At 35.3% G+C, this 14,458-nt stretch overlaps 1 protein-coding gene across 2 annotated transcripts in view; it reads left to right on the top strand.

The window, feature by feature from the left end:
* LOC136035651 (potential E3 ubiquitin-protein ligase ariadne-2-like) overlaps positions 1 to 14,458 on the top strand; it is a 63,040-nt gene that overhangs the window by 31,111 nt on the left and 17,471 nt on the right. For both annotated transcript variants that reach the window (XM_065717558.1, XM_065717559.1), the window contains one exon: positions 12,187 to 12,304. In XM_065717558.1, coding sequence (XP_065573630.1) covers positions 12,187 to 12,304 — 118 coding nt within the window. The remainder of the gene's footprint in view (positions 1 to 12,186; positions 12,305 to 14,458) is intronic.

Here is a 14,458-nt window from a genome sequence, read left to right as displayed (position 1 = left end):
AATCAAACAAATAGCATACGATTAAGCTTTATTTGTAAATGAAAACTAATTTAGTATAAATAAAATATTCTAATATAATAATAATTATTAGTATTATTATTACTATTATTGTGATAATAACTACAATATTACAAGTTTCTACAAGTTTCTTCGATTGGCAAGCAACTAAAGCTCATGGAGAGTAGAGCTCCTCAGGAAGTTTAATTCACTCCAACATTATTTATGTAAACTGGATAAAAAAAAGCAGTTGAAATTAAGTGTGTGATTAAAAAAAAGGAAAAGGTTTATGAGAAAAGAAAGGTTTATGAGAAAAGGAAGGTTTATGAGAAAAGGTTTATGTTTATTTAATGAGATCACTGTGGTTGATGCTTCTCGACAAGTTTCTTTATATTTGGTTCTATCGATGTTAATGATAGTCAAAGATCACCCCTTTTCACAATGTCAAGTCTATTGCGAGCTTTTGATAAAATTTGAGAAACACGACTAAATCCTGCTTCAACAAGAAAAGATGTAGGAAAAGCAATAACGTATAACTGCGCTTTATCCCAGAGCAAAGGGTACTTTGTAGCAACATCATTTGTTTTCCATATACTGTACTTTCCATCTTTGAATTTTGCACGCATTATTTCATCACTTTGTAATTCGATGAGGGGCTCTTGCAAAGATAATTGTATTTCGGCAACATTAACTTTGAATGGAATTGAAACCCAAATCGGTATATCCATTCCGAGTAGGTCTCTAAACCGATTCAAAATAATATAAATTACAGTAGAACTTGAATTCTTAAAAATAAAGAGCGTTCTGAGTTTGTTTTCTTCATGGACCCCCAGAATATCATTGTGGACTCCCAATTTGTTGTGTTTTGCCTGTGGACCCCCGGAAATATTACATGGACCCCTAGGGTCCATGTGGACCCCGGTTGAGAACCACTGATCTAGACCCCTATAATGAACTTCCAGCAATGCTCTGCCGACCTTGCCCGGCAGATGTCGTTTCGTTCGCAATTCTGTTATTATCTGTCTTTAGTATTATTTTACTGCAATATTGTCGCTTAGATTTTTATTTACACAAGTTTTTGAAAATATCGTTAACTGGTTTTTGCAACCTAGTCTGGCCGCATGGTATGTTGTGTTGTTGCCGTGTGAGAACTCTACTACGCGAAGAATACGCCTGTAGATAATTGAACGTTTTCTATATTTAGTTATCTATAACTGATTACTTTGGTTTACATTTTTCTTTTCATAGGAAAAGGGTTTTATTAAAAAAAAAAAAAAACAACAACACACCTGCAGTTAGTAAACTTGTATGGGAAAACATCGCCTTTTGCAAAACCCTACTTACCCCACTCACTACCAGCCATTTTCACTGTCCCTCTCACCCCCCAAAACAAATAAAGAGACGTAAGGTGGATAGTATAGCATTGTGCTATTAATAGAACCTGATTATGGAACTATTCGAGAGAGAATTTTGCCCAGAGGGATTAAAATTCATACGTGGAGAAACAATTTCCTTTCAGTTCAGTGTGACATTCATTTATATGAATATTATATATAATCATTATTAATCATATAATCATTATTATGTATGACATACATGTATAAGATATGTGAAATATCTTGCAAATTTTTATAATATGTTCTGTATTTAGTGGTAATATTCTTGTGACTCTAAGTTTATCTTTTTATATTTGTGGTTAAATATGTAGAACACTTAGATTTTTGCGTGGAGTGGATCACTCTTCTATTTATCTTTGCGAGTTATCTCGGTTGTATTGACAAGTTTGACTGTACTATTTCCTGGGAATTACAGAACTGGTTCTAGCAGATCAAAGTCCCTATATAACTTCATTTTCCTTTGACACGGGGAGGGGGAGTGAGGCTCCTCTGGTCTCATACAGATACACTCTGTCAATACTAGCTTGATATTGGTTTTATTGAGTGATTTTTTTTATGTCCTGTCATTGAAAGACATTTTTTGTCTAGTTAGGAAATCTAATATCCCTATATAATTTTCTTTTTTTTTCGGTGGGAAGGGGGTTGAGCCTGCTCTGAGCTCCTTCAAACATGCTTTGATCGAAAGCCAGCTTGATGTTGGTTATTGCCATAATTACTAATTTAATTAAAGGCTTTAAACCTGTTAGGTATCTCCATACTTCCGAGAAACAATTTGTATTTATGGACCATGTCACAACGTGTCAGGCATAAGCTAAATCCCTTGTATTGATGTAGACCCCTAGAATGAACTTCCAGCAATGTTTTCCGCCTTGCCTGGCAGATGTCGTTTCATTCACAATTCTGTTATTATTTGTCTTTAGTATTATTTTGCTGCACTATTATCACTTACATTTTATTTACACACGTTTTGGAAATATTGTTAACTGGTTTTTGTAACCTAGTCCGGCCGCATAGTACGTTGTGCTGTTGTCGTGTGAGAACTCTGCTACGCGAAAAATACGCCTGTAGATAATTGAGCGCTTTCTGTATTTAGTTATTTATAATTTATTACTCTGGTTTACATTTTTTTTTTCATAGCAAAAGGGTTTTTATTAAAAAACAAATTAACAACATACCTGAAGTTAATAAACTTGTATGGGTAAACATCGCCTTTTACAAAACCCTACTTACCTCACTCACTTCCAGCCATTTTTACTGTCCTCCTCTCCCCCAAAAAACTAAATAAATAGAGTTATAGGTGGATGGTACAACATCTTGCTATTGATAGAACCTGATTATGGAGCTATTCGAGAGAGAATTTGCCCAAAGGGATTAAAATTTACATGTTGAGAAACAATTTCCTTTCAGTTCAGTACGAAATTCATTTATAATCATATGTGAAATATCTTGCAAATATTTATAATGTGCTCTATATATAGTGGTAATATTCTTGTAATTCTAAGTTTATTTTTTATATTTGTGGTTAAATATGTAGAACACTTAGATTTTTGCGTGGAGTGAGAAAGAGAGAGAGAGAGAGAGAGAGATCGGTATATTAAAAACTATCGTAGCATAGAGCTAAATTCAGTTTTTCACAAAAATCATACATTTAAACAAAAATCACACACTACAACTCAGCATTAAAAACTGATGTGAAAAAAGGCACAAATGAGTTTGCGTATCGATTGGTTCGTACTTCAGGGGGTACAAGTTTATTTCGTATTCAAGTTCGGCTATTGGGAGGGGCTGGTTCGGGTAGTAAAGATCGGTGGCTCTTATTGGCTAGGATGAATTTTCCAAATTGGTGAATAAGGTGTTCCAGCCGGACTTTAAGTGGAGATAAATTTAATTTAGCGAGGGCTTGATCGTAGGGTATGCCACTGTCTCGGAGTATAATCCTTGTTGCTCTTTTCTGGACGCACTCTATGTCGCGTAATAGGTACGCTGTGCGGATAGCAGATGGACCCCACACCGAGCACGCGTACTCGAGCAACGGGCGAACATAACAAGTGTAGGCATGGAGAAGGCACACCCAAAACGCCTCATTTTGGTAAGTGTCTGAAGGCTTGCATTAGCCTTGTGGACGGTTAAATTAATATGGGCACTGAAACTACAGTCACTAGTGAAAGTTACTCCTAAGATTTTATTTCGTTCACAATCGGGAAAGGGATTAGAGACATATCTATATTCCGCTTCAGAGGGTTGAAACGAATTATCTTCGACTTGGCTACGTTAATGGTAAGATCATGACTTGAGCATTCGGTCTTTAGCTGATCAAATAACTGGTCTGAAAACTGCTTTGTTATGATAGTGTTTTCGACCAGGCAAGCGAGCACTATGGACAGATCATCTACAAACTTGTAACGGTCGTCGTGATGGTTAAGCAGGGAATTAATTACAGCCAGGAAAATTATTCCAGCTAATTTTGTGCCTTGTGGGGCCCTGCAAGAAGTATCTGACCATGATGAATCCGAATCGTTTCCGTGGAGTGCAAAGACTTTTTGTTTTCTGCCAGTTAAGAAGTCAAGTACAAGGCCAAGGGTGCATCGTTTGGCCCCCATTTCCTGGAGATTCATGCCTGCAGTCCGGTGGCGGATTAGGTCAAAGGCCTTTCGGAAATCCACTGCGCAAATGTCGACGAAACAGCTACCTTTTTCAAGCTATTGGAGGACGCAGTCAAACATCCGTACTAGGTAGATTGTAGTACTACACTTGGGGAGTCCACCGTACTGGAATTTATCAATACGCCCATGAATTTGTTTAAGAAGAAACTTGAGTATAAAGGCCTCAGTTACTTTCGCCAAACAAGGTGTAAGTGAGATCGGGCGGAGATCGTCGCATGCACTAGGGGCGTGCTTCTTTGGAATAATTCTAATATAGGCCCTTTTCCACTGTAACGGGAAAAAGCCAGAAGCAAAACACTCGTTAATGATGCTGGACAGTGGTAATGCTATAAAGGCTGCATATTCACGTAGCAGTTTGGCAGGTAATTCACCAGGGTATGAAGATGTATTCGGTTTAATCTTCCGTAATTCCGTGTAAACATCAAACTCACTGACTATTATGGTGTTCTCAGGCTCACATTTTTCAAGTATGAATCACTCTACTATTTATTAATAAAATCTAATCTTCTTACTTTTAGGATTCATAGCCAAACTCCTTATGAATAAGCTTAAGAAAATCGACATAAGTAGTTTCAATCGTTATTTTGTTTTCTGAGGGGGGGGGGGCAATCCTGTTTTCCATTATCTCGCGTGGCCAGGTTAGGGGGCTTTTTGAGGTCAGGGGGCTTAAAACCTCCCCATATGTCTACCACAAACACCAAAAACAAGAAGAACAATAGGGAATTTCTCAAGACAGTGAGAAACAAATTAGAATGAATATTTCGACCCTATGTCCAAGAAGTCCTCAGCAATACAAAAATATAGAAGAAAAAAAAAAAATCACTAGAACTGAAATGAAAAGTTTTTCAAAACAGTCCCAGCATACTTACCTCAGCAAAGTTACCCAGGACTGATAGATAATAATAAATTGATAAAGTCCTTTCAGTCTGAGTCTAGCATGTATTATTGAGACTGGAGAGGGCCGTCGTGCGAAAAATTGGGTAGTATAGTATCAATGCTGCTTGATAGTTTTAAAATTTGTTTGCAGGTTTTGTGTGAAAATACCATTTTTGTGCATAAAAACTGTCTCTGCTCAAAGAAAAGCTGCCACAACGCAAATTGCGCTGCTGAAGTGTCGGCAGCTTTTGGGAATTCTGTCGAATTCTGCTACTGACAGCTTTGGAACTCTTTCCATACCTGGTAGAGGGATTAACCAAACAACAATTGCTCCTCCCCCCAGTATTTGTTATACAACTATATATTTGCTTCTCATATATATATATATATATATATATATATATATATATATATATATATATATATATATATATATATATATATATATATATATATATATATATATAAAAAGAAAGTTGTCTGTCCGTTACGCTGTTAATCGGCTTGCTTGAATAATCAAATACCTTTGGAAAGACAACAGTATGAAAAGAGATTGAATTTCTTGAAGAATTAAAAAACTGGTAACTTCAAAAATCTATCTATCTTCTATATATATAAAAATAAGTTGTCTCTCTCTCTCTCTCTCTCTCTCTCTCTCTCTGTGTGTGTGTGTGTGTGTGTGTTTCGTCATGTTTGTGTGTTGACTGACGTCATGTTTGTTGATGGACGAAATTACACATTGGGACACAAATGACGACCGGGACACCGGGGCATCTTCTATATATATATAAAAATAAGTTGTCTGTGTGTGTGTGTCTGTCGAGTGACGTCATGTTTGTGTATCGACTGACGTCATGTTTTCGACTGACGAAATTACAGACCGGGTCATCGGGACACAAATGACGACCGGGACACCGGCACATAGGGAATATGAATGACGACCGAGACACTCAAAGAAAAAGCGACCGGGACACAAGGAATGTTCGATTAGCAATCACCATCAACATAGCACCGGGACACAAATGACGACCGGGACACAGGGAGTATAAATGACGACCAGGAAATAAGTAAAAAAGAAACTAAAAAAACTAAAAAAGGTAAAAACTACAAAAAAAACTAAAAAGAAAAAACTAATAAAAAAACTAAAAAAGCTAAAAAACTAAAAAAACTAAAAAAGAAAAAAAAGAAAAAAAAGAAAAAAAAAGAAAAAAAAAAAAAAAAAAGAAAAAAAAAAAGAAAAAAAAAGAAAAAAAAAGAAAAAAAAAAGAAAAAAAAAAAAAAAAAAAAAAAAAGAAAAAAAAAAAAAAAAAAAAAAAAAAAAAAAAAAAAAAGAAAAAAAAGAAAAAAAAAAAAAAAAAAAAAAAAAAAAAGAAAAAAAAAGAAAAAAAAAAAAAAATAAAGAAAAAAAAGAAAAAAAAAGAAAAAAAAGGAAAAAAGAAAAAAAGAAAAAAAAGAAAAAAAAAGAAAAAAAAAGAAAAAAAAAGAAAAAAAAAGAAAAAAAAAGAAAAAAAAAGAAAAAAAAAGAAAAAAAAGAAAAAAAAAGAAAAAAAAAGAAAAAAAGAAAAAAAAAGAAAAAAAAAGAAAAAAAAAGAAAAAAAAAGAAAAAAAAAAAAAAAAAAAAAAAAAAAAAGAAAAAAAAAGAAAAAAAAAAAAAAAAAGAAAAAAAAAGAAAAAAAAAGAAAAAAAAAGAAAAAAAAAGAAAAAAAAGAAAAAAAAGAAAAAAAGGAAAAAAAGGAAAAAAAAAGAAAAATAAAGGAGAAAAATAAAAATAAAAAAAATAAAAAGAGAAAAAATAAAAAGAAAAAAAGGGTATTTTTCCCCTTTTTTTCTTTTTATTTTTATTTTCTTTTTTTATTTCAAAAATTTATTTCATCATATACCATTTCAAAAACGAATGTATATACCGACCGGGACACCGGGATACAAATGACGACCGGGACACAGTGAATATAAATGACGACCGGGACACAGGGACACAACTACAACGGGGACGCCGGGGGGCACAGGGGGATATATAAATGACGACGGGGACACAGGGAATGTTCGATTAGCAATCACCATCAACAAAGCTCAAGGGCAATCATTAGAATCATGAGGTAGAACTAAAAAAACTAAAAAAAGGTAAAAACCTAAAAACTAAAAAAAGACCAATTCAAAAACGAATGTATTTACAGACCGGGACACAAATGACGACCGGGACACCGGGACACAAGGAATATAAATGACGCCCAGGACGCTCAAAGAGAAATCACAGACTGGGACACCGGGACCCAAATCACGACCGGGACACAGGGAATATAAATGACAACCGGGACACAGGGACACAACTACAACGGGGAAGCCGGGGGGCACAGGGGAATATATAAATGACGACGGCGACACAGGGAATGGTCGATTAGCAATCACCATCAACAAAGCTGAAGGGCAATCATTAGAATTATGAGGTATAGATCTGAATACGGATTGTTTTCCCATGGACCATTATATGTTGCATGTTCAAGAGTCGGTAAACCTGAGAATCTATTTATATGCACAGACAATGGGACAGCAAAGAATGTTGTATATTCGCAAGTTTTACGTAGTTAAAAACATATATATATATATATATATATATATATATATATATATATATATATATATATATATATATATATATATATATATCTATATTCACAGGTGGGACATAGGGACAAAACTACAATGGCGCGTAACTCATATGGCGCGTAACGACTTACGCGCACGGTGGGGGGCGCGAAGCGCCCCCACCAACTAGGTGTTGGGGTGGCGCGAAGCCACCTCAACACCAAACAGCTAGTGGGAATATAAATGATGACCGGGACACTCAAAGAGAAAGCGACCGGGTCACAAGGAATGTTCGATTAGCAATCACCATCAACAAAGCACCGGGACACAAATGACGACCGGGACACAGGGAATATAAATGACGACCAGGACACTCAAAGGGAAATTACAGACCGGGACACAAATGACGACCGGGACACAGGGAAGCAACAACAACGGGGACGCCGGGGGGGGGGGGGCACAGGGGGATATATAAATGACGAAACGCTCAGTTGTTAAGAATTGCTGAAACTCATCGATGCTACGATGTCCTACAATATCCTATCATTTTTTGGGATGGAGCCGACGGCTATCACTTTAATATTAAATTGATGAATCCAGCCACTAACAAAGAAATGAATAAGAAATGCAGTGCTATGCATTATTATTCCTATAGACTAATGATTCGGCAGGATGAAGAAAATTATATTTTAAAATGCCGTGAATTGTTTCACCAATACGTCGTTGATATGTATGCTAAAATTGAATCAGAACGTTTGCTATATATCCGCCTGAATCAGACCAAGCTCCGCTCTGAACAATACATTCATTTGCGAGATGCAGTTGTAAATGACGGTAATACCACAAACGTGGGAAGATTAACAATTTTACCTTCGTCATATGCTGGCAGTCCCCGTCATATGCATGAATATGCTCAAGATGCTATTGCGTATGTTCGTCTCTATGGTCGTCCAGATTTATTTATTACACTTAAATGTAAACAATCTTGGGACGAGATACAGCAGCTTTTACTTCAAGGACAATCGGCGGTTCATAGACATGACATTACGGCCCGTGTCTTCCGGCAAAAGTTGAAATCACTGAAACTACATAGTAAAACTTGAAGTGTTTGGGTCAGTGCGATGCTGGATGTACTCAGTGGAATGGCAAAAACGAGGTTTGCCACACGCACATATACTAATCTGGCTACATAAAAAAATTACTTCGAACGAAATTGATGATGTGATTTCCGCTGAAATACCTGATAAAAATGTCGATAAGGGGTTACATGATATTATTGTAAAAAATATGATACATGGACCTTGCGGTGCACTGAACGAAAATTCACCATGCATGGCCAAAAGAAGGTGCACAAAGCAATATCCTCGACTTTTAGTATCAAACACAATTACTGGCAATGATGGTTACCCACAATATAGAAGAAGATCTACTGAAGCTGGCGGTAAAACAGCAATAATAAAGAAGCGTAACGGTACCACCATCGAAGTAGATAACCAGTGGGTTGTTCCATATTCCCCATTATTATCAAAAACATTTAATGCACACATAAACTTTGAATACTGTAACTCCGTAAAGGCAATCAAATACATATGTTAATACGTCAACAAAGGCAGTGACATGGCAGTTTTTGGCTTGCAGCCCGAAATCAAAGATATCGACGAAATCGTACAATATCAGGCTGGAAGATATATAAGCAGTAATGAAGCTGTTTGGCGAATTCTTTCATTTCCGATACATGAACGTAGTCCAGCTGTTGTTCACTTAGCGGTACATTTACAGAATGGTCAACGTGTTTATTTCTCGGTAACCAACGTGCAAAAAAGAGCCCTGAATCCACCGGATACAAAGTTAACCGCTTTCTTTTCGCTTTACAAAAATGATTCTTTTGCAAAAAAGCTGCTGTATACTGAAGTGCCTTCGTATTACACGTGGAATACTAAAAATAAAGTATTTGAACGTCGAAAACAGGGTAAGTCAGTCGACGGCCAACCTACCAGCTTCAAAGATACCACGATAGGAAGACTCTACACCGTTCACTCCAATTAACATGAATGCTTCTTTCTACGCCTGCTTTTGGTGAATGTACCCGGTCCGACATCCTTTGAGTATTTGAGAACTGTAAACGGTACTATACATGACACTTACCGTAGTGCATGCCAAGCTCTGAATTTATTGGAGAATGACCAACACTGGGATAACTGCATCAATGACGCATGCGAAACGCCAACTCCAAGTCAAATTCGCGCATTGTTTGGCATCATTTTAACAGCTTGCTCTCCATCAGCTCCTACAGAGCTATGGGAAAAATATAAGTCAAAAATGTCCGAAGATATACTCCATCGAAAACAGTTAGAGACGTCAGATATGACTTTTGATTTTACATCAGAAATTTATAACTACACTTTAGTTATTATAGAAGATTTGTGCGTACGTATGGCAAACAAACCTCTTCAGGTTTGGGAATGCCTTCACCTAACCGTATCGCTGCTGTTTCGACATGTGTAGAATTGAATCGTGAACAAAGTTACAGTACGAGTGATCTATTGTCGTATGTACAAAATAACATTTCCAAGTTAACGTCGGAACAAAAAGACATTTATGATACGATAATGCATTGTGTCGATAACAACGTTGGAGAAATTTTCTATTGGATGCGCCAGGAGGTACTGGTAAAACGTTTGCGATAAAACTTATTCTGGCATCAATTCGATCAAAAAATGATATAGCGTTGGTAATTGCGTCGTCCGGAATAGCCGCAACATTGCTGCCTGGTGGAAGAACTGCTCATTCCGCTTTGAAATTGCCTCTGAATTTGCATTCTACAGAAACTCCCATGTGTAATATTTCCAAATCATCTGGGATGGGTAAAGTATTGCAGCAATGCAAACTTATAATTTGGGATGAGTGCACAATGGCACACAAAAAAATCGCTCGAGGCTCTGGATCAATGCTTGAAAGATTTGCGAGGGAAGTCGAAACCCTTTGGCAGCACATTGATATTGCATGCGGGAGATTTCAGGCAAACATTACCTATAATACCGAGATCAACCTCTGCAGACGAAATGAATGCTTGCCTGAAAAACTCTAATTTATGGGCACACGTAAAAACATTAAAATTAACTACAAATATGCGTCTTCGATTGCAAAACGATGACTCTGGTCAAACATTTTCAGATCAATTGCTGGCAATTGGAAACGGAAAGCTCCCAGTTGACTCAGTTTCAGGACGTATACAACTACCTGCTGATTTCTGTAATTTAGTGACGTCCAAAAATGAATTGATTGAAAAAGTATATCCGAATACTCTAAACAATTATAAAAATAATAAATGGCTAAGTGAAAGAGCGATTCTTGCACCCAAAAATATAGACGTCCACGAAATCAACAATATTGTTTTGACCAGGCAGTCCTTTACAAGTCAGTCGACATAGTTTTGGAACCAAATGAAGCGGTTAATTATCCATCTGAATTTTTAAATTCCGTGGATCTTACAGGGTTTCCACCACACGTGCTACAACTAAAAATTGGCGTACCAATAATACTTTTAAGAAATATCAACCCACCAAAGCTTTGCAATGGCACGCGACTTGCCGTAAAAAAAAAACAATGGAAAACCTAATAGAGGCCACAATCTTGACAGGGCCTTTTGAGGGTGAGGCTGTTCTTATTCCTCGCATTCCCATGATTCCAACAGATCTGCCTTTTAAATTTAAAAGATTGCAATTCCCAATTCGATTAGCATTTGCAATCACCATTAACAAAGCTCAAGGTCAATCATTAGAAAAATGTGGTATAGATCTTAATACTGATTGTTTTTCCCATGGACAACTGTACGTTGCATGTTCGAGGGTCGGTAAACCTGACAATCTATTTATATGCAGCGACAATTTGACAGCGAAGAATGTTGTATATTCGCAAGTTTTACGCAGTTAATTTGTATTGTATCTATCTATCTATATGGGGGCTTGGGGCGACAATTTGACAGCGAAGAATGTTGTATATTCGCAAGTTTTACGCAGTTAATTTGTACTGTATCTATCTATCTATATAAAAACGAGTTGTGTGTATGCATGTTTGTTTGTTTGTAAAAGAGCGTTTGCATATGACGTCATTATTAGTACATAAGGCTTTGTATATGCACAGACAATGGGAAAGCCAAGAATGTTGTATATTCGCAAGTTTTACGTAGTTTGAAACACATATATAAATCTATCTATATTCACAGGTGGGACACAGGGACACAACTACAATGGCGCGTAACTAATATGGCGCGTAACGACTTACCCGCGCGGGGGGCTTGGGGGGCGCGAAGCGCCCCACCAACTAGGGGTTGGGGTGGCGCGAAGCGCCACCCCAACAGCTAGTATATATATATATATATATATATATATATATATATATATATATATATATATATATATATATATATATATATAATATATATATATATTCACAGGTGGGGCACAGGGACACAACTACAATGGTGCGTAACTAATATGGCGCGTAACGACTTGAACGCGCGGGAGGGCTTGGGGGAGGGGCGAAACGCCACCCCAACAGCTAGTATATATATATATATATATATATATATATATATATATATATATATATATATATATATATATATATATATATATATATATATACATATATATAAATGTCTTTTCCAGTTTTCGTTGTGGGAGTGAGTACCACGCTCCAGCTGATTGTGAGACGATTAGACAGTGGCTTTCAAAATGTGAAGATGACAGCGAAACTGCTAACTATATAAGTGCTCATACCAAAGATGTAAGATATTCAAAATTTGTATTCGTTAACTTAATCATTTTTTTTACACTTTTTTTAAGTCTAGTCAATGCGATTCTTATTTGTTGAGATGTTCTCTTAACTACTCATTCACCAGATTAATTATGCATGAAACTGATCAAATTATAACTATTACTACTGCCACTACTAACAATTCACTGCAATACTAAGCCATCTCAGGTCAGCCAACACAACTATGCACGTTCCTCCTCCGTCTCCGGCTATTCTAAGCCTCCCTCTTGACACCCTTTCAAGAAGTTCCATTTTCTGTTGAGTCTTTCCTTGTGACCTTCTCCTTCCCCATTCGAGGACTACCTGCTTTTTGTTTTGCCCTTGACGGTTGGAAGAAAAGAATGATCTTTAGCCATCTGTCATCCTTCATCTGCAGAATGTGTTCTAGCTTTCTCAAACTTTCTCTCATAATAGCCCTAGAAAGTCCTGTTTGTTCTTTAAAATACGGTTTGTCAGATGGGTACCGATAGAATCTGTAGAATATCTTTTTGGAAAATTAACAAATCCTCCAAACTAACATTTATTAAAAAATAGTTCAAGGCACATTTGGCTCATGAAATTTTCAGAAAAATTTGAAATTTTTTTGTCACGCCAATCTTCTTGAAAAATACTCGTATATCTCATATCCTGATACTTTTTAATTCGTTTTATCTTTCTGTTTTTTAATATCTAATTTAATAAGTTTAATTCAAAATTAAGTCAATTAACTTAATTTAAATTTTATAGTGATTAAAATTTTACTAAAATTAAATTTAAAAATTAATTAGGACATTAAATAATTCGTTTATACGATTCAAATGTATGCTATTCAATCAGTAAAGCGTAATTGTGGTTCTCTGTATAGATTTTGTTGCAAAAAAGACCTACTTCCATGAAAAGCTAGCAGCCCTAATTTTGGTTAATTTTGTCATCTTTTAATACTATCGTGAGTTGATTCAGTAAGCTCTGTCGAAGCTCAAGCCATAAAGGTCCAATGGCTCCAGAGCCAAAAAATGTAATTAGTAGTTAACTAATGTTAACTAAGTTTAATAATAAAATTAGCTGTATAATAAAATTATTATGTAACTAATATTGTAATAACATAAAATTATTATATATATAATTATTATATAATAATTTTATATAAATATATTATTTAATAAAATTATTATATCTTTATATATATATAACATATATAATTGTTATAATAATATTATAATAATTATAATAATAATTATTATTATAATTATATATAACATTTTAATAATAATAATTATTATTATTATATAAATTAATAATAAAATTAACTTTAATAATTTTAATAATAAAATAATGTTAACAATAAAAACTAATGTTAAGTTTTCTCATCCGTACCACATGTATAGTCAGCTGTCGGAGATCAGCTTCCTAGCTCTGCTCCTGCTTAGTGTCCATTTTATGTAGTTCCCAGATATTTCATATTGGTTGGAAATTCTTCTATTCTTTCTTGTTTCCGTCACAGTCTTGGTTTTTTGGTAAACTGGATCGGTATATATACTGATATATTGTGATTATTTAATTACATAAAAAGACGATCATTAGAAGAACCATTGCATATATTGGAATTAATTAGCAGCCTGATTCTTTGAGGTTCGAGGTTTGAGGTTCTTTGAGGTTTGAGGTTCTTGAACGAACCCCTTGAAAGAAGAAAAAACATTCGCCTTTTTCTTGTTTGTAATCAGTAATATTAAAGTAACAGCTCTAAACCATAGTAACCGAAATGTACAAATAAAATAATTTATATACTAACTAAGTCTTATCTGTACTGTGATTCAAACCAATTAAATGCAAAAGTGTTTAAGATCGCCATTACAATCAAACTATCAAACTATTGCATACCTTGTGACAGCGTAGTAGATGAAAGTTTGCTTCTTGGTCATTAGAATAATAAGCTTTTAAAAAGTTCTAACAAAACTTTGGCGTAAAAGCTTTGGCATAGCAAGAAAGACATATGATTATGATCAACATGGCGACTGGCCAACAGTATTTGCAGTTTCATAATTTGTGACTGAACCCGAGTCCTCTTAATTTTCTACATTGTCTGTTATGTGTGGTAAATCCAGGAAAGAACAAACGAAATGTTCGAGAATGCTCATTACTAAATAT

Source organism: Artemia franciscana, chromosome 14, assembly GCF_032884065.1.
Source record: "Artemia franciscana chromosome 14, ASM3288406v1, whole genome shotgun sequence".
Classification (NCBI taxonomy): Eukaryota; Metazoa; Arthropoda; class Branchiopoda; order Anostraca; family Artemiidae; genus Artemia; species Artemia franciscana.
The sequence above is the reverse complement of the archived record's forward strand: the minus strand, read 5'-3'. Positions and strand labels throughout refer to the sequence as shown.